Source organism: Leptidea sinapis, chromosome 31, assembly GCF_905404315.1.
Source record: "Leptidea sinapis chromosome 31, ilLepSina1.1, whole genome shotgun sequence".
NCBI classification, from domain to species: domain Eukaryota; kingdom Metazoa; phylum Arthropoda; class Insecta; order Lepidoptera; family Pieridae; genus Leptidea; species Leptidea sinapis.
The window spans coordinates 7,168,529-7,192,871 of record NC_066295.1 but is presented as its reverse complement, the minus strand read 5'-3'; the positions used below and the strand labels follow the sequence as shown (position 1 = coordinate 7,192,871).

Here is a 24,343-nt window from a genome sequence, read left to right as displayed (position 1 = left end):
AAAGATCGTATTTTAAAGATTGTATTAAGTTATAAATTACAGTAATTTAATCGACCACCCCGTACCGGTGCTACATCTCGAATGCCTAAATTCGTGGTCATCTGACATTTGACAACGTCATATTGTCAGTTGACTGTCTACATTATACATTTTAAAATATTATTACAATTTAACAATTAGATTGATTATTAAATAAATCATGCCAATTAAATAAAATCAACCAAACAAAATCAATTTATCAGTGGGAGGCTCCTTTACACAGGATGCCGGCTACATTATGGGTACCAAAACGGCGCCTGTTTCTGCTGTGAATCAGTTAAGTGTAAACATTACTGTGTTTCGGTCTGAAGGGCGCCGTAGCTAGTATAATTACTGGGCAAATGAGACTTAACATCTTATGTCTCAAGGTGACGAGCGCAATTGTGGCGCCGTTCGGAATTTTTGGGTTTTTCAAGAATCCTGAGCGGCATTGCATTGTTATGGGCAGGGCGTATCAATTACCATCAGCTGAACGTCCTGTTCGTCTCGTTCCTTATTATCATAAAAAAAAAATCAACCAAATATAAAAATTTAAATGAATTAAAATTATAAATATGTTGGTAACGCTAATACATGTGTGTATGTGCGCGAAGTCGCGGGTATCAGTTAGTCAGTAATAATATCAAATAAATGAAAAGGTAATAAGGTTAACACTCGGGTTGACTAATATCTAAAGGGTATGTACTTGACACTGAATTAGATTGATGAAAGGTGGCGATAGAGCAACAATACAATATAGCGTAGGTATATAAAGAAAAAAGTCCGTAAAAAATTTGAATTTGAATTAATTCTGTTATCGTCTCATCCCCTTGAAGACCCTTTTTGAGGCTAAACCTCTGGAAACCCGTATCCACATGGTCATCCGAGAGGACGATTTAGGGACGGGTTTACAGCCTCATTACTTTCACCAGTGGGAGGCTCCTTTGCACAGGATGCCGGCTAGATTATGGTTACCACAACGGCGCTTATTTCTGCCGTGGAACAGTACCTAATGTGTCAACATTACTGTGTTTCGGTGTGAAGGCAAATTAGACTTAACATCTTATTGTCAAGGTGACGAGCGCAATTGTAGTGCTGCTCTGATTTTTTGAGTTATTCAAGATTTATGAGCGGCACTGTATTGTAATGGGCAGGGCATATCAATTACCATCAGCTGAACGTCCTGATTGTCTCGTCCCTTATTATCACAAAAAAAAACAAATTCTCTAGAAACCCGTGTTCACCACGTCACCACCACCATTAGATAAAGAGATATATTGCGAAACAACAATGTGTGACAACAAGATTTTAAGTGCCTAAATAAATAAAATATAATTCAAAATCACTTTATTCATGTAGGTCACCGAAATGACACTTATGAATGTCAAAAAAAAAGAAGTAGCAAGAAACTGAATGCCACTCTTTTAAATCAAGATTTACATTTTCATTGTTTTACAAATCAATTCAATTACATTAAAACATATAAAGTGATCTATATGGATGATCATATACCTGTACGGAACCCTCCGTGTGCGAATCCTTCCATCCTTCTCAACGTGACGTGCAGCCAAATATGGAATATATTATGTCGTGAGTCAAAACTGTTGTAGGTACTTATATTTCCACGATTAGGATCGTTAGAAGTCCTAGGCTAGAAAATATATTCAGCTATATTTGTTGCTTTTAGCTCCGCTTGGCAAAAATTTGAACTTTTACAATATAATAGAATACCATTTGCCAAAAATTGTTCAGTACAGCCACAACGTAGGAATGGATACTTACATAATATACATAGTACATCTATGGAAATCTTAAACAAAAGAGGTTTTATATGCATTCAATTAATTGGAAACTTAATTAACTAGATTAAATAAATTAATTATTTTAGATTTATCTTCATTTATTATAATGCTCAATTTCTTAAAATTTATTAATTAATTTTAATAAATTGCGCACTTCTATAACGATGTGTCAGAGCTGTATCTATACCCAGCCTCACAGAACATTCGAGAGCTTAAAATTGCTATTGCGGCAGAATGGGAGCGTATTCCCCAAGAACTTATAAAAAATCTCCTCTAAAGAATGCCACGAAAATTGCAGCAGTTATTTCAGCCAGTGGAGGCCACACTCGATATTTTTTTTATTGTTTGTAACTTTAAGTAAATAAAGGAGAAAGTCAATTGAAGTTACCTTATTTTTTTATCAAAATGATTAATTTCCCAAAAATTAAAATAAAACAAATTATGGTCGACTAAATTACCAAGAAAAAGTGTTTTTACATCAATAATTAATAATATTTATTTATTTTGTTGCATCAAATCCCTTTTACAATTGTAAATACATAAAGTATTGTACTGAATAAATAAGAAGTGTCCGTTTTTTTTGTAAAGTAATTTATAAACGGGTTTGTTGCGCGTCCCTGTGTTTATGGACATTTTTTGAGGAAGTGTGTAAAAAAATAGCTTTAGTAGCTGTAAAACTAATTAATATAGTATATCTAGTGTTCGTCTAGTTTCTGTTGCCTCAATTGTGGTATTTGTTCTGTTCTGTTCCGATATGAAGGGTCTACCTACAGACGATCTAGATATGTACTACGTAAAAGGTGTGTAAAGTAGCAGTTAACGTACATGACGTTAACTGCTACTTTCGTTGGTAATAAAAAGTACAATGCTATGTTTTTCAAGTGAATATTTTTTATTTAAACCGTAAACAATGTTTTCGTAATACCGTTATTTTAACAGTGTTTTTAACTGGAGGTTTTTATAAATTATTTATTTCCTTATGTTTAATTTATTGATGCAGCTAAGTTGGGAAGTTGAATGTTTTTTTAGACTGCTTAAATGTTATGATAAATGCTGAAACTGCAAATGCTGAACTTCAAAAAAGTGCTGATGAGTTTCCAGCTTTTATTCATTAAAACTCAAACTTTCCGAAGTGGTGTTAATTGGTAAAATTTATCGCATTGATAAAAATATTTATGATTTGATTTAACATCTGCTCACTTGGTAACTTATCGCATATATCACGGGGAGTGCTTCGAGGAGTCGTTAGGGTTGACACCAGTAGCCGAATTTCACCACCGAACATTACGTCAAAATGCGAAATTTCACCTGCTGCATTTGACGGTTAGCATTCTACAACCGCGCGTTTTGCAAGAAATTATATTTTGCCTCGCACAGCCACTTTGAGGAATCAATTACCGGCGGCAGCCTTCCCCAACCATACGTCATGGATGTTCAAATATATTTATGTATGTTTATATGTATTTATGTATGCTTAAGTCAGTATATTGTATTAAAAATATCGTTGTCTTGCAACCCATAAGAGGCTATATATGCCTAATTTGGGGCAAGATAATTTGTGTAAAAAGTGTGTCAATATTATTATACGACTTAGGGACCTTCAAGCATAGAGCATGCTCTCAACTGAAAGGTGAGCAATGCATCTTTTGACCCCTCATGTTGCGGATATCCATGTTTAAGCATTCAACGGATTTTCAAAATAAAAATGAGTTTATTAATTTTCTCAATTAAATAAAATACTTTTTATAGAATTACAACACTGGGACTGGGGTATAGTATAGAAATAGAAATCAAAACACAATCGAAATCGTAGTCTAAAGAAGATCAACAATTCTAGTCCTTCTAGCGTTTGGGTTAAATACAGTTTATAAAAAGGTAACTTTACGATTACAATTACACGCGTTTTATTCCTTTAAAAAGTATAAAGTAAGTAAAAGTATTATTTAAATGTGTAACACTCGTGTTAATAAAAGTAAATACCTAATAATTTTCCCACATATAAAGTAAGTGACGTATGCAATTCCCGAGTAAGTTAATAAATACACCATTTGTAAATTACATATTCAACACACCACGTTTTTGGAAAGTAACTTATATAGATTATAATCAGCAGCTCAACAATAAATAACTGTATTATATTTAATCAGTTATACTAGAAGTAGTAGTATGTTATCAACAACATAATAAATAATTAATATATATCGGAATGTTTATACTACTTACCAATAGACCTCTTTGTAATTTTTGTGTTTTTTTTATTATGATTACCTCATAATGACTTTGTATACTGTTTGACACTGACAGTTTGACTGACAGTGATAATAATAGTGACAATGTAAATGAAAATCTTTTATCGGGATCGCATAAATATATTTTAGTTTTATTTATATTTATTTAATTTTTATAACTGTAGTAAAGGCAAAAATTCTAGTGTTTGTTGGACACATAGAAAATCCATAGTTGCAATTATGTAAGTTTTTATGGTAATGTAAAATTTTATAATCAATTTTCGTTTGTTACACTTCACACAGTCGATTTAAAGTGACGTATTTAAAGTCGTTTTTAAAGTCGTCAGCTGTATGTATGTAACGATCCTCTTAAATACTAAAAAATCGTAGGGAGAAAATTGTAGTTTTTATAAAGTATGAATTGAGATTGGTAGGATGTCTAAACTAAACTTTTTAACTGAAAGTATAGAATATATTGTTGTGTAAGATTTGTCTTATAATAGTAAACAACAGGTTTTTATTTAATTTGATGTTTTGTTTGGTAATTTACCTCTACTACTTTTACTTCCGCATTTTAAGGGCTTTTATGAAGGTTAAATTGGGGAATCATATACAACAAGTTTTTGAGACTAATTCGGATGTGCGCGTACCCAGTGCTGCGGGAAGGACTACCTCTCTCGCCCTTGAGTAACATCCATACTACTAAGGTTTCAAACGCATATAATTTTTTTTTTATGGAATAGGAGGACAAACGAGCGTACGGGTCACCTGTTGTTAAGTGATCACCGCCACCCACAATCTCTTGCAACACCAGAGGAATCACAGGAGCGTTGCCGGCCTTTAAGGAAGGCAACGCTTTTATTTACAGCTGAATTTCAATAACAATTATAAAATTTAACTAACATTATTAATTGAAATTGAATTTCAGCAACTCGTTTTAATCTAATAAGTAGTAATAAGTTTTGGTAATTTCGGCGCCCTTCAGACCGAAACACGGTAATCCTTACACAGTACTGCTTCACGGCAGCAATAGGCGCCGTTGTAGTACCCATAATCTAGCCGGCATCCTGTGCAAAGGGAGCCTCCCACCGGTATATATGTTTTATCTTTGCATCTTTACATACTAATTAAGACATTTTAACCATTTCCTAGCTAATTCCAGGATGGAAAACGATGTGGTCGCTCACGTATCAGGTAGCAGTGATCTGGGATGGAGGCGGAACTGTGGCTGTCTCAAGACCAGCGACAAGCTGAAGAATATGCTGGCCAGGTTCCCAGTGCCACCACCACCCACGCCTGTACCGGATATCAGTAAACCAACTTCGGTTTGTATCTGATTACTTGATTGTATATTTTCGTCCTATATAGTCGCGTTAGAAAATTGGATAAAGGATAATAATGAAATGAAATTTATTTGTATGAGTCGTGGTAACATAGTGACACGGGAGTGGGTCAGGGATTGGAAATAATACTCCGCTTATAGGAACGAGTCTTTATTTGCGTTCACTTATTCTGAACTTGCGCTTCACCGGTCTGCCGCTCTTCCTCTTGTGGGCTGCGGTACCTTCAACGCGTCACACCGCACCGAACACTAAGTCTCTTCTATCTTCTTCTTCTTGGAACACTTCCACTTTTCACTGCTTCTTCTTTTCTTCTTCTTCTTCTTCTTCTTTACACTTTCGAGTCTGAACTAGAACTGCAGTAGGCCACGCTTAGTACGGCTTATATACCCCCGGATCCGTTCTATCTTCAATATGATTCTCCCATTCCATCTTTAAATTTAAATTGTACTAGAAAATTCTTTTAACTATTTTAATCCTGCTTACACATTTTCCATCCCTTTTTTTCTGTTCGATTTGATCCTGAACTTACTAGAAATTTCCTTTAACTTTACAAAACCCAAAAAAATCCATACACTGGTAGGTGTATCGAAACCGGGTCTACAGCGTCTAAAGTAAACACTTTTCCGCTGAGCTACGATTATTGCTGACGGAGCTGTTGAAATTAACAATGTCTGGAAGTTGGACAACTCTCGTCATATACTTCGAAGGGTTGCTACGCAACAATAGTTCTTAACAATTGGTAGATTACAGAGCACAATTCGCCAATAAATCGCGCAACCACATAGTTCCTGGTGACAGGAATAATCAGCTCCCCAAGCAGCACAAAGTCAAATAAACTTTAAATTAGGCTTAGACCAAGCGCTTTTGAATTGTCACTATAAATATTTCTTTTAAACTACTGAATCTACCATATGTTCGGAAGAAGTAGAGCTCGTGAGAAGAACATACAAGAAACTCAACTGCCACTCTTTTCAATCAAAATAGTATTTTACAATAGGTTTAATACACATAACACATTAGTTTGGTAGGTGCTGCATCCAATATATGAATCGTGTTTAAATAATATTATATATTTCATAAAAAGTAATAAAGAATAAACTGTATAAATATAAATTATCGTATATTGGATGCATCAACTTTTAAAGCTTAAATTCATTGTTTGTGGAAGGATGCTTCGTGAACTTGTTGATCGTGATTACTGTCATAATTTGTAATCCAATAAATACAACGATCTATTAACTATAACAAGTCGAACTGGCACCACAAGCAGCACCCGTTCACGATTTGACGCATGTACCAGCCATCGTTCCCTTCGCACATATTTGAGGGAAGGAGACAACCCGGCACACGACGTCGCCGCATGCAATGCCATTCAGTGTGCATGACGAACAATGATATATAGTATAGATAGCATACTTATGCATGATAACTATAAATTACAAAATTAATGCTCACAAAGTAAGCCCACAAATGATTTATATAATGCAATTACAGTGGATCCTGTATAAACCAAAAGAATACATTATATTCATGTTACATTCATAAGATCTAATTTCCATACTTCCTTATCCTCTCCTCCTCCTCCTCGTGTCGTATTCCTCATTGCTGAGGGTCGTGATTTCTCTGAGGATTCAACTTTTTGACAATAGTTCGGCATCTGTGCAGTGCGTCATGAAGTCCGGTATCCAGAGATTTGCGGATTTGGTCAGACCATCTTATAAGGCTGTGACCTCTGGGGCATCGTCCGTCTACCTTCCCAGTAACCATCAGTTGTTTGAGGATGTGGCCATCATTTCTGGCGATATGTCCAAAGAACTCTAAGATTCTACGGACGCAGATGGATGAGAGTCTGGTTTTTGCACCAAAAGTGTAAAGGATGGATTGGTTGGTGTGGAATGCTTTCCAAAGGATTTGAAGCATCTTCCTTATCTATCCTCTATCACGGATGAAAAAAAAAGGACTCCACGCCGTGATATTAGCAAGTGAAGCACCGTTATGCTAGTGTGTGTGCGTTTACGGGGAATACTAATTACACAATTTTTTTTCCCTTAAATAAACATATATGGCCACAAATACTTATATAGTATCGTTTATACACTTTTTCACAACGCACGACGGCATTTTTAAAATATTTTATTGACACCCAAACTGCAGACCAGTTTGGGTGTCAATAAGCCGATGACAATAATTCTCATAATGGCCGCCTATCGGCCTGTAGTTACACATTAATCGGCTTGTTTTGGTGCTGTTATGTAACTGTTATGTAAGGTGACACGGAGTCCTTATTATTTACTAGTCCGTGTCCTCTAGATTATCATGAATCAGGAAGATTATTTATAATTTTTTTTTTCGTTTATGTACAGTTGAACAACACATGCTGCATATCTGCGTATTGTACACGAGTTCATCATCCGCTGTTTCGCCAAACAGCGTATGAAGATAATCAGACAAATAAAACGAAGCAAATCGAAAGACAACCTACAGAGAGAAGGGTATATAACAATTCTTTATTATACTAATATAGAGTTACATATTTTTGATCAAATTAAATTATGAAATTGGTACGAAAGTTAAATTGTTAAATATCCGGACGACCGAGCCTTGCTCGGATTTTTAAGAATATACAAAACTATATAATATATAGGATAATATATAATATATATATAGGATAATATATATAGGATAATATATATAGGATAATATATAATATATAATATATAGATAATATATAATATATAGGAATCCAGATGGGATTAGAACCGGGGTCTTCTGCTTTCCGGATCACCCAATGTCGCATCTGAGCTATTATAGTCTTGTTTATAGTGGCGAAATTTACCTTTGTATTCTAATGTTATTGTAACAGTTTCTTTTTCTCATTAAAACACGGATAAATTTTTTTTTTTAATTGATACCTAGAGCGATTTATCGCCCCCGAAATGCCCTGTCTACTAAATTTTTACTTATTATATATATACAAGAATTGCTCATTTAAAGATTTGTTAAATATTTAGAGAACCAAGTTTAAAATTAAGGGTTAAAAAAAATATTGAATTAGGCGTTACTTTGCGGAAATCCATAATTATACAAATGATTTAGTTTTTTTTAGTGTTAATTCCGCCAATATTTGTTTTTTAAAACAATTCGACACGTGTTTCGCCTCTACACGAGGCATCCTCAGAACGTGTTGTCTCGCCAAAATCTGGCACCTGCCAGACACTAAAGAAAACTTAAATCATTTGTATTAAGGGTTAAAGTTTGAAAATGCCGCTTTGTAGTGTAAGAATCAAACTTGTAAGGTAAATTATATTTACATACTTATTTCGCTGTATTTACCCTTGTTGTGCGTTTTGTTATGCCTCGCCACTATATGCACTATCATTGATTGATTGTTTTGCCTTGATGGTTGGTATATTTATAATAATGATAGTGGCAATCCTCAGAAATGTTTTGTCTGAGGGGTGGATCTTTAATGAGCTATTTTGGGTGGAATGTATATTAATTAGGAGCCTGTTCAGCTTAGATCCAAATTACGGTATATGCTTCTAATATGAAAAAAAACCTTTTTTATTTCATACAAAAATTATACACATTGGAATATAGCTGTCCGCGCACGGCCAATATAATGAAAAAATGGGATTTATTATATCAGGAAAATTGAGGGACTCACGTGGTCACGACGAAGCCCAATTGTCCAGAGTTGTCCACGCCAGTGCACTAATTTTCTCCAAAGGTTCACAAAAACACTTTACACAGCAGGCCTGCTAAATTTCACTGTATCTCACACAATTTATATTGTTTTAAGTTAGAATCGCACTATATTTAAGCCTTTACATAAGTATCAGAGGGATTAATTAAGATAGATTATATGTATGTGCGACACACGAGGGCGGCAATTAAGGTTTTGACAGGCACCAAAACACAGGTGTATCGTAATTAGCAGCTCGCGGTCCGTCACTTTATGTAAGTATATACATATGAGATTTCAACCTATGTATTGACTCAGCAAGATATCTCTGGAACCATTAGGCATAGAGACTTAAAATTTGGTAGGAATATTCCTTTGGCCGAGTAGAGGTCAGAACAGAAGTTAGGACATTCCATCTGCAAGAATTTATTTTTACTAACAGAACAACGTCTGTCGGGTCAGCTAGTATTAGATATAAGTGTGAGATAAAGAGACACATTATTGTGTGAAGTTCATGAACCTAGTCCTCCATTTTGTTTCTTGTGCGCAGTGGTTGAGGATATGTGATAGATAAGATATTTTATTGTATATGATTTTATCATAACGCACGAAGTACGCGACCCGCGCCTATCATAGTCGGGATAGCATTGCTTCACGTTCTTACGTTTAGCTTAGTTATTATAGAACTATCTTGTTTTTATAGAGCTTTTCACGGAATATCAGGACAGACAATGTTTCGGGCCTGCAAATGATAAGTATAGCGTGACCAGTATGCAAAACTTGAGAATCCTCAGCCATGTCGGCGCTTAAGAGTCTATCTTCATAGGAAACTATATATTTTTGCTATATTTCTCATTATGTGAATGGGAATTTTCGTCTTTTTCTACCGCTATTCTAGTGGTCTGCCGCCGTAGCTAGTGGGTGGTGAATTAATTATTGGGTTTTTCAGGAATCCTGAGAGCCAAAGAAATAAAATGTAGATCGAAGAACTAGGACCTGAGTGTAGTAATTACTTATAAATAAAACAGCATGCACAGAAATTATTCTTTTAAATATTTTACAGAATAAATTTAGAAGTACACAGTTTCGTAAATAAATAAATGAATAGGTCTTGTTGCGGAGTTTGAATTAGGAATTAGACAATTTGACTATATATAACCCTATAAGAATTTTAAAATATTAGGGAAAGGTTCGACCCGCCTCACGTCGCCACCACAAGCAATGACATTTAAGCGAGCATGACGAAGAACTCACTTGATAAACCTACAAACACTTGAATTTTATTTATACATATAGATATAGATAATCAGGAATAAATATTTCAATATTAATATGTGGAGGCTTACTAAAATGAAATTCGTTTCAACTACGCCGCTATCGCTTGAGCCCTGGCCGTGGAACTAACTCGTACTTGGTGTTAACCTAGAGATTGCTATCACTGAAGCCACATTAAATTAATAACATTACGCTCCGGTTAACTTTGAGTTCGAATAAGGCCTTTTCCCACAAGTAATTCTAGACATTCAAGACGATAAAGCCAAGTGGTTAGTGACACTATCCACTGAGCTAGACGTCCCGGGTTCGAATCCCAGTATGTGCACATTTATATGAAGATTATGGATGATTTTTTTTTCAGATTCATGGTTGCTTATAAAATAAATATAATTTGGTATAAGGCCCAGCCACTACACCTATTCAGGTGATCTATATATATAACTTTTGATTTATTAAAAACTAGCTGCTGTGTGTGTGCGAAGTTTCATTTCAATTGGGCTAATAGTCCTCGAGTTTTAGGTGAATATACATATAATATATTCTTTTGTATACATTTATTATAATTTTTATATAGATAATAATATATAGATAGGCGCCGCTGTATTTTACTTCTCAAAAGCGCAGAAACTAATCGAACAGCTTTGAACTAGATTATGATTATTTTATAACAGTGATATAGTAGGTACCTTCAATATTGTATAAATTATAATTTTTTTAAAAGAGCGCAAAAGTGTGGGGCCAGTTATTTGTGCCGTTTCTTCTCTCTCAGCGCACCACTTGTATCCCAAGCGCTGGTGCTATAATTAGGAATCAATTTAAGCGTATATCTAAGTCGTCAGTCTGTTCTACCTCAATAAAAGGTTAGATAGATAACAAGTGTGCGAAATCGTCATAAATTAAATGTTTTATTATGGGAAAATTATAATATTTTATTGTTTTGGTACATTACATTAAAAGTCTACCAAAAATTTTTTTTTTGTAATAAAACAGCAATGTTTTCCTTTGATGTTTTGTTCTATAAAGAAAAATAACCGGACGACCGAGCCTTGCTCGGATTTTAATGAATGTAAAAAACTTGAACGAAAAAAAACTAATAGGACATCTGGATTCGAACCGGGGTCTTCTGCATTCCGAATAACCCAACGTCCCATCTGAGCTATTATAGTCTTGTATATAGTGACGAAATTTACCTTTTTATTCTAATGTTATTGTAGCAGTTTCTCATTAAAACACGGATAAAACTACATTTTTTAAAATTGAAACTTAGCTAGATCGATTTCTCGACCCCGAAACTACCTGTATACTAAATTTCATCAAAATCGTTGGAGCCGCTTCCGAGATTCAGATTATATATATATATACAAGCAATTGGTCTTTTAAAGATATAAGATTTACTTTTCAGGTCTTAGAATGGTTTGAATTTTTTTTGTCACAATGTATATGTTACAAAAACAGATACGAGATTACAGTAAGTAATTGCTTTCCAATATTAAACGATACAAGTGAATTGAATGTTAAGTATCTAAGCAAATGAATATTTCATGTCTTGATAATCTGAGCATAGACCGGTGATGATCTGTAATATTATCTGGAACAAACTGATGTCACAACACAGATTTCAGGCTGACTTAATGAAATCAATTACAACAAACATTAACCTATATTTACCGACCATTTGACTTACTTATATTTTACCACTAGCTCTGTAACTTATAATGTAATATTGCATAGTATAATTGTTATATTTCGTATTTCAATTCAAATATTTTTATACAAAATAGGATTCATAATCACATATTGAACGTCAAAAACTACCACCTATTCAAAAAAGTATGCCTCAGACCTAAGAAGAACGTCAAGAAACTAGCGTTTTTTTTTTTCAAAAATATCGCAATTTAAATTATTATTTAATATCCCGAGGGCAGTCGCTCCAATCCCAATCTGTGGTATTATTGTGTAGTTATTGATGTTATAGTAACCTTTACCACACAAGCGTTTCTCAACAATTCTTTTTAATTTCACACACATTTGTTGCGTACATTTTCTGGAATCATATTGTAAAAGCATATATTATATATGTATATTATATATGCGTATGTATTTATATATATATATCAGTCCTCTTGTGTCAACCATGGTGTGATGTAGTCTTGTGCGTTTATGAATATGGTTTTTGAGCCAACCGAAAGGTAGCGGTATGGGTTGTGGCCTGTTTAAATAATAAAGTAAAATAATAAGGCTTCATCTTGCTACCTCATCTGCCATATCAGCATGAGTTACTAAGGACCATTAATCCGTTGTAGAGTAACCTCGGGTCAGTTACACACATCGGTCCGCGGGGATAATACTTCTACTAAATAAACTCTACTGTTAGTTAGGGCCAGTAACGCTATTGTAATTCCCCTGGATAGCATGGATAGTGTGATCAGTTGATCACTTACCATCAGATAACTACAAGTTGGTTTTGCCTCCTTTTCCATTAGGTTTAGAATGCGATACAAAGGGAGCTAGTTTTATAGAGTTCTTAAACTAAGTTAGGCTTAACAAACGTCTTTACAGACCAAACAGATGCTCTGGATCTATTTAAATGGAGCTGAACTTTGGACCCGCTCTGAATCATGTGGGGAGTATAGGAAATACAAAGAACATTAGTGAGTTTGGATTGTTTTACTTAATTGCAGGACCGCAGGACCTGGCGAGTTATAGGTGAGTTGGTGCAGTTGTTACAGCTGTCGGTAACAGCGACAGCGCTGGCCTTCTACTACGTCATCTACTGCTACATGCAGCTGGTGTACTACACGCTCTGGAGCGCTATCTACTTCCACAACGCTGACGGGTTTGTGTAGCGACTGCTTTTATATCTTAGGGTATGTTCCGATATGCACTGCGAGCACTGCGCACCGCTATGACTGTAGAAAAATTCGTTCCGTTATGGACTGCCAATATATTGCCGCAGTACCCTAGGGAAATATAAGACGTCATAAATCGCCGCCATATTCTACTGTAAGCACTGGCGAGGTAAGGTACTTGCACTACTTTGATCACGTGGTCAGTCAAAACCACTTGAGTGCTTAGCTTACGTTTTATAAACAATACCTACAGTATAATCCCAAATATTTTTAATTTGACAGTACTCCAACAAAAGTTTTTTAATGAACTAGAAAACTTTAATTTGAATGCTGCGTCATAAAATGCGGCTGACAGTATACGGGATTGCGTTCCGTTTTAAATAGTAACCAGTTTAACGGGCTATAAAGGAACGGCTCCACAGTATACTAAATTGACGTCACACTGTACAGTGGTCGCAGTGCATATCGGAACATACCCTTAATATATATAAATTACGTGTCACGTTGTTTGTCCGCGATGGACTACTAACTAATGAACGGATTAAAATGGGGATTACTTCATGGAGTGCAGTTTAGTCCAACTTGAGAGATAGGATAGTTTTTTATTTCGATTTGGGACCCCTAAATATTTTTATTTTCAATATTTGTTTTCTATGAGAGAATTAATTGACGCACGGTTTGACAGTTCTATTGTTAAACAGTTTCTTTATAACAAAAGGGAGCATTTTTTACGAAATAAATCATGATGTTTTTAAATATTATTGGCAAATTTCTATAAGTAAAGCAGTATTTTTTTTTTTATTATCTACAGAACAACGTCTGTCGGGTCAGCTAGTATATACATATATCAATGCTGCTTAGGCTGCCTGTCCACTGGTGCGAAAAGATTGTTTTTTATGACAAGACGAGCAGGATATTCAGCTGATGGTAATTGATACGCCCAGCCCATTACAATGCAGTGCCACTCAGAATTCTTGAAAAACCCAAAACCTCTGAGCGGCTCTACAACTGCGATCGTCACTTGAGGCATAACATGTTAAATCTAATTTGCATGAAGTGGAGCTGTTTAAAGTTTGACCCATAGAATAAAATGTGAACCGATCCTTGAAATTTTTAATTTTGATCTTTAAACCTCCGATCCGATCCGCATCAGACTACATGTGCTACCACTACGTTGGTAAATCCTAGTAATCCACAACTGAATATCTAAGCAATCGGATAACCTGAGACTAATTTATGATTATTTTATAGCATTCGTTTTCTATGTTATTAAAAAGAGGGGAAAACGAATGAATGCTGGGAGAGTTTCTTGCGCCTTTTCTTCTCTCTCAGAGTGCCATTTGTTTCCCAAGCGGTGGTAGTGTTTGAACTGACATCAAAAAGAATTCTAAAGAATTCAATTTTGACAAAGTACATGCTTTTTTATGCTTTTTATGTATATTTACATTACACTTATGTTATTAAATTTAAAAGCGGTTTTGAATCGTCAGTATAAATATTTCTTTTAAATTACTGAATCTACCATATGTTCCGAAAAAGTAGAGTTCGTGTGAAGATCATACAAGAAACTCAACGGCCACTCTTCAATCAAAACAGTATTTTACCTAGGTAACACTGAAAATGTTTAGAAAATGAAAAACGGGTGAATGTAGATAGTTGCCAATACTTTTATTGTTTTTCGAAGTAATCTCCGTTCCTCTCTACACATCGTCGCATTCGATGGAACCACTGAGAAAAGCAGTGGGCCCATTCTTCCTTAGGGGTCTCTTCTATGGCATTTTCGTATGCTTTCACCGCATCTTCAGGGCTCGAATACCTCGAATTTTATCTTTAGTTCTTGGTAATAAATAAAAGTCGCAAGGCGCCAGGTCAGGACTGTATGGCGGATGACTTATTATCACGACACCTGCCATAGTCAAATATTCAACAGTCCGTGTTGCGGAGTGCGCTGAAGCATTGTTGTGGTGAAGGAGGATCCTGCTTCGAGGGCGCTGCTGTCGAATTTTTTCCAAGACAACAGGCAAACAGCGATTGACATACCAGTCTGCAGGAAATGTACTTCCATCTTCTAGCACAACTGTCGCGAAATTACCTTTCCGACGAAAGAATGAGGCAATCATCTTTTTTCCTTGACTTCTTCCTTTCTTTACCTTAGTTGGCCGATCCTCGAAAGAAAACACCCACTGAGCTGATTGTCTTTTGGTTTCGGGTTCGTAGCAATATATCCAGCTTTCATCAAATGTGACAATGTCAAATATAGCATTTGGGTCACCGCCGTCGAACTTATCTAAAATTTGGCGACACCAGTCCATGCGAAGGTGTTTCTGGCCGTCGGTTAAATGGGAATCCATCATAGCTTCCTGACGCCTATATGTTCGTATAATATTTTTTGAACTTGACTCATACCAATGCCTAGGCTTGCTCGTATCTGCTGATAGGTCACTCTCTTATCTTCCTCTATCATGCGTCGCACACCACTGATGTTATTCAGGTAGTCGTTGTTCAAGGACGTCCCTCACGCGGATCATCATGAGATTGCTACGTCCACGCTTACACTCGTTAAACCAATTGTAAATAGTGACACGAGATGGGGCTTCATTAAGAAATGCTAATCGCAGCCTATCATAGCTTTGTTGTTGAGTAAGCCCACAACGAAAGTCATAATAAATCATTGACCAAAAATTTTCTCGCGTTAGGTTAATTTTCACGTATAACAAGAGTTTTAGATTTGCCGCCAATTCACAAAAACAAATGACAAATGAATGCAAGATACTATATAAGGTTACCAAAGAGTTCTAAATTTGAAATTCAAAAAAGTTTTCATTAACAATGTTTCTAATTGGCCATTTCTAAACATTTTCAGTGTTACCCACCTAAAATGTCTATAATATACATAACAAATAATTTTGTAAGGCTGCATCCAATATAAATTATCATTATAAATTATCCCACATTTAGAGCTTGAATTCATTGTTTGTGTAAGGATGCTTCGTAAACCTGATGGTCGTGATTACTGTCATAATTATTAGTAATCGCATCCAAAATGTACAATGATTTATTAACTATAACAGTGCGACCTGGGGGCCTACTCCTAAAATCGATATTCGATAAATCGTGGCATTAGTTGTGTCGAATCCTACTCTTAATTACATCGTACTCAAGCTCGAAACGATGTTTGAACGAACGAAACATTATTCGATATTATCGGTCCTAACCCTACTTCTTAGTTGAAATTGTCAGAGACGAATATTCGAAATTCACAAATAATCAAACGTCACTTTTACGATAATCTCAATGACACCTTCTATGCTGTCGATGATATTATCGTTACAAGTTGTATAGATATATTTGCCATACAATATACATACTTAATAAATATTATTGAAATAATTATATGTGATTTACTATTCAACAGGATTTTTTTACTGCTAAGTCATTTAAGTCATTTTGTTGATCGTAGAAATAATGCAAATGGCCGCCTGAGAAATAGGAAATCTACGAGAAGGGTTGTGTTACTTTTTTATACATTTTATTATCCGCAAGTTTTGTATTATTTATTCAATTTTAAATGTTCATATTATATTCATTACATATTTTTTTAACATTTACATTATGTGTCAATGATACCAATTTGGTGGTGCAGACTCTGGCATGGTCCTTAGCGCCTAAACTATGTTTTGACTTTTGACACTTAACAGCGACATAGCACAGATAATGTTTAGGTTTGAACATATTTCATTCACACTAACATCGTAAAAAAATAAAAATATTAGTCTATAGTAACGGTAAACGATAAGGAATTCGAACATTTGTTAGAGTAGGATAGTTGCGATATATTCGGAATATTATCGTATCGTTCCGAATGTATCGTTGTCGATTTTGCGAGTAGTCCTCCTGGCACCACACTAAATAATATTAAATCCAATATTTTGTTACAGACCTATGAAGATTACAATTGGCATCGTGACAATAACTTCGTTGATAATTGGGTTCAATTTAATTGTGAAATTTGAAAGATACATAGGCTTGTTTCAATAAGTTAAAAATTCATTGTTTTTGGGTTTGAAATATGTCCTTCACTGATCTGTTTTAAGATCAAATACTGTGAAATAGAATTAAATTGATTTCTACATATAGAACCAAGTGTTTTATTGTCTTCGTTATACCTTTTTTTATAAATAAATAAAACAGGAATGTTTGATGTAATGCTTGATGAAAGTTTATTGAAAACTTGTTGAGGCGCGCTAACGTACACTATGTTTGCGGGTACTGAATGAGACTGAGCTATCGCGCTCGGCTAATAACGCTCATTAGGGCAAAACATTAAGAAATGTTTACTTAAATTAATATTTACGACCGATACACGAATTTTGTGTCACTTGTAAGAGTTTTTTTATGGAAAAAGGAGGACAAACGAGCGAACGGTACTTGGTGTTAAGTGATCCCCGCCGCCCACATTCTCTTGCAACACCAGAGAAATCACAGGAATGTTGCCGGCCTTTAAGAAAGGTGTACGCGCTTTTCTTCGTACATGCGTGGTTCTGTGCCCTCCCCAGAATACGACGGGCAGCCCGGTTTCTCCGTCTCTTGTAGAGCCGGTACCCTCCTGGCGTAGTTTCTTTTTTTGCACCGCTTTCATAATAATGTTGGGAGAGGGATGGCCTCCGGTCCTCGACACTAACATATACGAAACATAGCGGCACTGGGCCGCTTCTTCACGCCGTTGTTTTGTGCGGGTGTCGTGATCTAATAGATATATATCTGCAAAGGAAAAATTTCAAAGTAAAGCTAAAAAAATACTATCTAGAAGTTAATAACCAGGAATACCTATGATTTTTTTTTTAATAATACTACTATATATTAAGTCTTAAGTAATTAAAACAATTATTGTAATGCGAACTTACCGCTCGCACATAAACCTTAGAGGTTTTGCGAGTATGTCTTTATTATTATATATATAAAGATAATTTTTTTCATTGAATAAATAAAAATAAAAAAATAACCCGGACGAGTCTGTTGATGTCCGATTGTGCTGACGTCATAAGACGGTAGCGTGACTCTCCCACTTCTAAAAAGCCCTTAGTCGCCTCTTACGACATCCTTGGGCCTCCTCTATTCTTTTTACGCCCCGGGGAATCAAAGGGCAAAAGTTTCGTTTTTATTGATAAAAATGTATCCTTTTCTGTACTCCTGGCAATGTGTTCACAAAATTCCATTGTGCCCATGAAAGCATATCTATAACATATATACAGCTAGAATTAAATCTAAATAATAATACCCAAAAACTACATCCACGAATGCATCCAATATCAGTTTTGTAATAAGGGTTATTCTAATCTCAATCCCAAAATGCTGAGTGAGTGTCCTTTTCGTGATATATTTTGTTTATTTTTGTTATCCGTAATGAATAAAAACTTACTTAAGCAAACGTGGCCTTAGCTTCCGACGGTTTTATTAAGAGTTTTTCAAGGTAAATTATGAAATGTAATCACAGTTTTGAATTTATATATCATACTAGCGGGCGCCGACGATTTTTCTCGCGTAATCTTTTTTTTTGAAGGGGAGGACAAACGAGCATACAGGTCACTTGGAGGTATGTGATCAGTCTCTTGTTGTTACAAGTCGGAGGAATCACAAGAACCACACCGACCTTATAAAGTCGAATAAACACATTTTAATACGAATATTATTGTGTAATGGTAACTGGTGGGCCAGGATTGAACTGGAGGCACTACCTATGAGAGTAGACGGATAGCTTATTAAATTTTACTTTATATTTAAAATAATTGTGACAGTTACAGTACAGTAGAATTAATTAACAATCTTTAACGATTTTAGCATTGCACTGACTTCTACACCATGTCCATCAGTGAATTATTATAAAACAAGATAACTAAATGTAAGTTTTACATTTAACTTTGATTTACTTAACTCTTTTATAGATCAAGTGATTGGATTAAAGAAATACACTATACATCAGTGAACGCGGTATCTAAATGGGCTCAACCGTCACTAATATTAGTGTACAGAAACATGCTGACAAACCAACAAACAGACATTCGAAAACTACAATTATGGCTTCCGTTATTTATATTTAATGTACAGACATCAAACGTTTATATATGAATAGATATAATATACTATATTATAATAACTATTTGAGTAATTGCCGTGATCAGTAAAATGACAAAGCGTAGCGCGTTAGGAAGCTAACTGCGTTTAGTTCGCGGACACTCACTACAGTGAAAATGTATGGGGAAGGTTGTAACTTCTAAGACAATTGGAGTCTGCGCAGACGGCGGTCATCATTTCTTCACCAGCCGTTGACCAGACGCGTGTCTTGCGGTGTTTATTGAGTGTGGTGTTATGACAGTAACAGTGAGCGAAGTGTAGATTGGTGTGTAAAATGTTGTTAAGTGCGCGGTAAGTAGACTAAAGACAAACGATTTTCTTTTGTGAACATTTTACAAGAGTTAGACTGCTATGATTACAATTTGTAGTTTATTTTCTCGGGTACTGGATATTCGCCGTGTGTTTTAATTTTGAGTTTATTTATTTATTTGGAAACAAATACAGATGTATCCTTAAACATAAAATAGGTATAGTGAAAATAGAAATATGGACATAAGGATGTCTCCTTAAACAGATTCACCGAGTACACTTAATATTTAAATTTACACTTAAATTACACTTGGTAGCAAACAACAACCAGTTTACAAAATTGGAAATCTTAAAACTTTTTTCTCAATTTCTCTTTCTTATTTTTCTCAAAGTGACAGATTAACATTAAACTGAATCGGAAAATCTAAGAATAATTATAATTATATTTTTATTTCTGAATAAAATTCAAATTAAAAAGCATACTATGAATAGTATTAAATATTATATTACTCCCCCTGTAAACGTGCTCTGCAAGGGACTTGAAACGTTAAAAATTTTAAGTTTTATGCAAAAGCCTAATGTAAAAATACAGTTACAATCACACGCGTTTTAATTCTTTGTAAAGAATAATTTAGTATTTTATTTATTAGTATTATAGAGTTTAATTTTATGTTTCTGAGAATACATCTCGTATATATCAGATGTTTTAAAAATTCGAAACAAATATTTTTTTTTTGTTATTGTCGCTGTAAAAGTTTATATTTTATTTTAATTTAATACTTAACTTACATATAATATATATGTGCGTAGGATATGAACTTCAATGTAGATTTAGCTTAGATTAACCTTTTAAGGTTAATGTTTGACATTGAAGTACGTTAATAATATGATTTTATTTATTTAGTTTATCCTGAAATAGTTTCTGTTAACCGTTTCTCTCTTTAACGTGAATTAATATATCTAGGATCTAAATAAACCACCTATTTTTTGGCCTCACTTATATAAGTGTAACTTATAAATTGTTGTCATTTGTTTAAGTATAGAATGTGTAGGTATGTTTATTTAATATTTTATTATTATTATATGTTCTTATGTAGATCTTACACGAAGCAAGTTGTATCAGAAATAGACGTAATATATGTCACCAATAGTCTAACAAATTGCATATTTCAACTAAACGACGACCTATATAGACCAGTGGTTAGTTCTGAGCTAGAAGACCCAAGTTCGAATCCCGGTAGCTGCGAACACTTGTATGATGACAGATGAATTTAGATGAATGTTTCCGAGTCATGGATGTTTATTTGTATTTATGTATGTTTAAGTATTTACCAGTGGGAGGCTCCTTTGCACCGGATGCCGGCTAGATTATGGGTACTACAACGGCGCCTATTTCTGCCGTGAAGCAGTAATGTGTAAGCATTACTGTGTTTCGGTCTGAAGGGCGCGCTAGCTAGTGAAATTACTGGGCAAATAAGACTTGACAACCTATGTCTCAAGGTGACGAGCGCAGTTGTAGTGCGGCTAATTTTTGGGTTTTGCAATAATCCTAAGCGGCACTGCATTGTACTGGGCAGGGCGTATCAATTACCTACAGTTGAACGTCCTGCTCGTCTCGTTCCTTATTTTCATAAAAATAAAAAAGTATGTATATCGTATTAAAATATAGTTGTCTTCCAACCCATAGCACAGGGTATGTCTGATTTGGGACAAGATAATTTTTGTAAAAAAAAATGTTACGAATGACGTATTGTATGTAGTTTATTATAAGTAAAAAACTTACGCTAACTCCACCAAAGTGTTAATAAATAACCTGACCTTTATATTTAAGAAATCGTATCTTTAACTTCTTTGTCTCTATCAAGCTATAAATAAACGGGAACAATGTAACTTAGATATTGCAAGGTTCGTTTAAAAGTTTTGCGAATAAAATGTTTGTACCAGATCTATGACCCCTTCACGCTTGGACGGTGTAAATGTTTCGATTATTGGCTCTCAGCGGTTTGAATATAAAATGATTAAACGATCTGCTCGAGAACTTTCTTTGTCTGTCTTCAAGAACTGTCATAAGCTGTCTCCACAAAGACAATCTGTGGACCAATAGGTTGAACCATTGACTCTTACCACAGAGCCCCAGGTTCAATCCTTGGTCCGCTACCTACCAATGTGTTTTTGGTTTTTGAAGTCATATATATTTTTTTTACGCTTTAAGAGCGGTTATATTCATGTAATTTCAAAATTGTTGAGTTTAAGTTCCGACCCTTTCCACTTTTTGTTCTAGATTCGTATTCTTCTATCATTCCCCGGAACGTTAACTGCATCGGAGCCGCGCGTCGACGACATTTAAACTAAGTTTCCAATTTAAACAAAGTTACCAATATTGCTCCAAAGAGGTTGTAAATACTACGTAATAAGCGGGAGTACCTAAGTACAAATTGAAAATTAGTTTAGTATGAAACGTGCAGTAATTTGACATAAGTTTGAAATAGTAGTAATTAAAGTATCGCGATTGGCCACGAAGTAAACTTTTGCAGAAGAAATGTAAAAATTTTGCAGAATACGCATCTCCCAACAATTGATGTTCGATCTTGTCATGGGAATACGCATCATACGATTTCCCTAAATCGGAACATAACTTGATTACAGTTCAGAACTGAACCGTCAATTTGTGTTACAAGACTATCTCAAGAATACGAAATTGTACTCTTTGACATTAGGCAGCTTCGATCTTATTCTTGTTTTGTTACAACAATAGGGCTAAAGGTCGACAATGCTCTAATCAAATCAAATCAAATCAAAATCAGTTTATTCACGTAGGTCACGGAAATGACACTTATGAAAGTCAAAAAAAAAACATATTTTTCTTATTGAAACTACCGCTACTTCGTAAAGGGTTGAACTAATGAGAAGAAGTAGCAAGAAAATCATTGCCACTCTTTTATATCAAGATTTACATTTAAGTACATAGATTTACAAATCATTTCAAATTACAATATAATATGTAAAATGTAAAATACTCTTGTGCTTCCTCTCGTAGCAAGAGAGTATGAAACACCATCACTTTCGTTTGACCTCCTCTTAGAAATCAAGGGAGTCATATATTAATTGATAGTTATTTATAATATTAAATACCTTAATGCTTTCATTGCTACCTTCGTTCGTTTTCAGGGTCTGGAGCGAGTCCTTAGTTAGGTTGATAGTCTTAATTAAATCGATACTAGGAATTAATATTTGAGAGAGAAACCAAACGTTATAAGTTTATCTAATGTTTCAGAGGTCAATCACCTCAAAGGTCACTTGATGCTTCTTGTGAATGACCACTTAGTTTTAGTCCGAATAGTATTATTCCGAAAACAGCATAGGCACTTACCTAGATCATCTTATGAATTTTATTGCACAAATCTTCGATGTGATATTTGAGCGTAAGAGTTTCATCTAATACAATACGTAGATAATTAATTTTTCTTACAATATAAATACCGGTATACGTACATTGTTTATCAGTGAGGGCGCTACAATAATGGAAATACATTATTGGGTTAGCTTGGGTTGAAGATAGATTGCGCATCGAATATTTCATATTATTTGTCTTATCTGCATTGGGCAAGTAAATAAATCCGAAGAATTATCGACTTTGAATCTATATTGTGCATACTTGTAGACTTTGATTTTTTTTAGTTGTACAAAGAAGAGTTATGTCATCAGTGTATGATATGATTATGCCATGGTCTAGCTTTATATTACAGAGATATTTAATGTTAATAAAAAAGGCCGTACCCTCAAGATACTTCCTTGAGGAACACCGAGGGAAGAATTCTTCTGATCCTTGCTGATAACATCGCCTATCCTCACACACTGGGTACGTTCTTCTTAGCTTGTAAATAGTTTCAACTGACTACCTCTTACACCTTTAGTTTCTAGCTGTAATATAAGCTAGCGCAATAGAATAGGGACAGAAACTGAGTCAAATGCTTTGGCGAGATCCAGAAAGATTCCCTAAGTGATGACCTTTATCAAGATTCTTTGCTATATAGTCAGTTAGTTGATTTAAACCACATCGGAAGTTGATACTTTTGGCTTAAATCCAAACTGCGACTTAGACAATATCGCGTTACCCTCCAAATATTTAAGTGGCCCTTTGTTTATGATTTTTCCTAGCATTTTTGAAAAAGTTGGCAACAAAGAAATTGGTATATCATTTGGAACTATATTTTACTACTAGATTTATAAACAGGCCCGACAAAATCTTTCTTCAGACACTTAGGAAAATGTCCTATGAGTAAATATGTGTTGAAAATATGTGTGAATTGTGGTAGGTGGTAAAACGTCTCTGAATTGTTTAACACTTGTGTTTGCTACCTACTACTATCTATCTATCTACTCTCCCATGCAACTGCGCAGTCGTTTTGCAAACTCGTGATTATCCTTTCCACCTCAGCCTTGTCAGTATCTAGCAACCCGAATGATGTAAGGGTGGTGTTATGGAGTAAGGTTATGCTTGTATGGAACTGTGGTGAATCCTGGCTACTTTCTCCTAGATACTTACTACTATCAATGACTGCATGTTTCATACAATCGAGTGAATTGCTTTCTTCTTTCAGTTTTACTAGGCTGGGCATATGTCAAATGTGTTGAGTGGATAGTAATATTTATATATTTTTTAGTACTCTCGGTGATCAATCTTCTCTTAAAGTTCAGCTGTTGTTATAATTATTATACGCTTTAAATTCCTTTGAAAAGTAAAATTATTGAATATGCTGTC

At 34.8% G+C, this 24,343-nt stretch overlaps 2 protein-coding genes across 3 annotated transcripts in view; both read left to right on the top strand.

Annotated features, from left to right (window-relative positions):
- The first annotated feature begins 4,152 nt into the window (after nucleotides 1-4,152).
- On the top strand, nucleotides 4,153-17,339 carry LOC126974145 (uncharacterized). Of its 2 annotated transcripts, none has more exons than XM_050821580.1 (5): nucleotides 4,153-4,290; nucleotides 5,211-5,373; nucleotides 7,755-7,883; nucleotides 13,033-13,187; nucleotides 17,139-17,339. In XM_050821580.1, coding segments are annotated over exons 1-5 (549 nt in total). In that variant the 5' UTR covers nucleotides 4,153-4,288; the 3' UTR covers nucleotides 17,239-17,339. The 2 variants fall into 2 exon arrangements, with proteins under 2 accessions (XP_050677537.1, XP_050677538.1); XM_050821581.1 differs by having other exon boundaries at nucleotides 5,201-5,373.
- A 2,178-nt stretch (nucleotides 17,340-19,517) lies between these two features.
- Nucleotides 19,518-24,343, top strand: part of LOC126974097 (uncharacterized) — a 36,403-nt gene continuing 31,577 nt past the window's right edge. The window contains exon 1 of the mRNA XM_050821503.1: nucleotides 19,518-19,623. Within this exon, the coding sequence (XP_050677460.1) occupies nucleotides 19,607-19,623 (17 nt within the window). The 5' untranslated portion in view covers nucleotides 19,518-19,606. The remainder of the gene's footprint in view (nucleotides 19,624-24,343) is intronic.

Bases quoted from the DNA above. Each gene is read 5' to 3' on its own strand.
- LOC126974145 (XM_050821580.1), top strand. The intron at 5,374-7,754 runs GTTTGTATCTGA...GTTTATGTACAG, and splicing joins ATATCAGTAAACCAACTTCG to TTGAACAACACATGCTGCAT. The intron at 7,884-13,032 runs GTATATAACAAT...ACTTAATTGCAG, and splicing joins GACAACCTACAGAGAGAAGG to GACCGCAGGACCTGGCGAGT.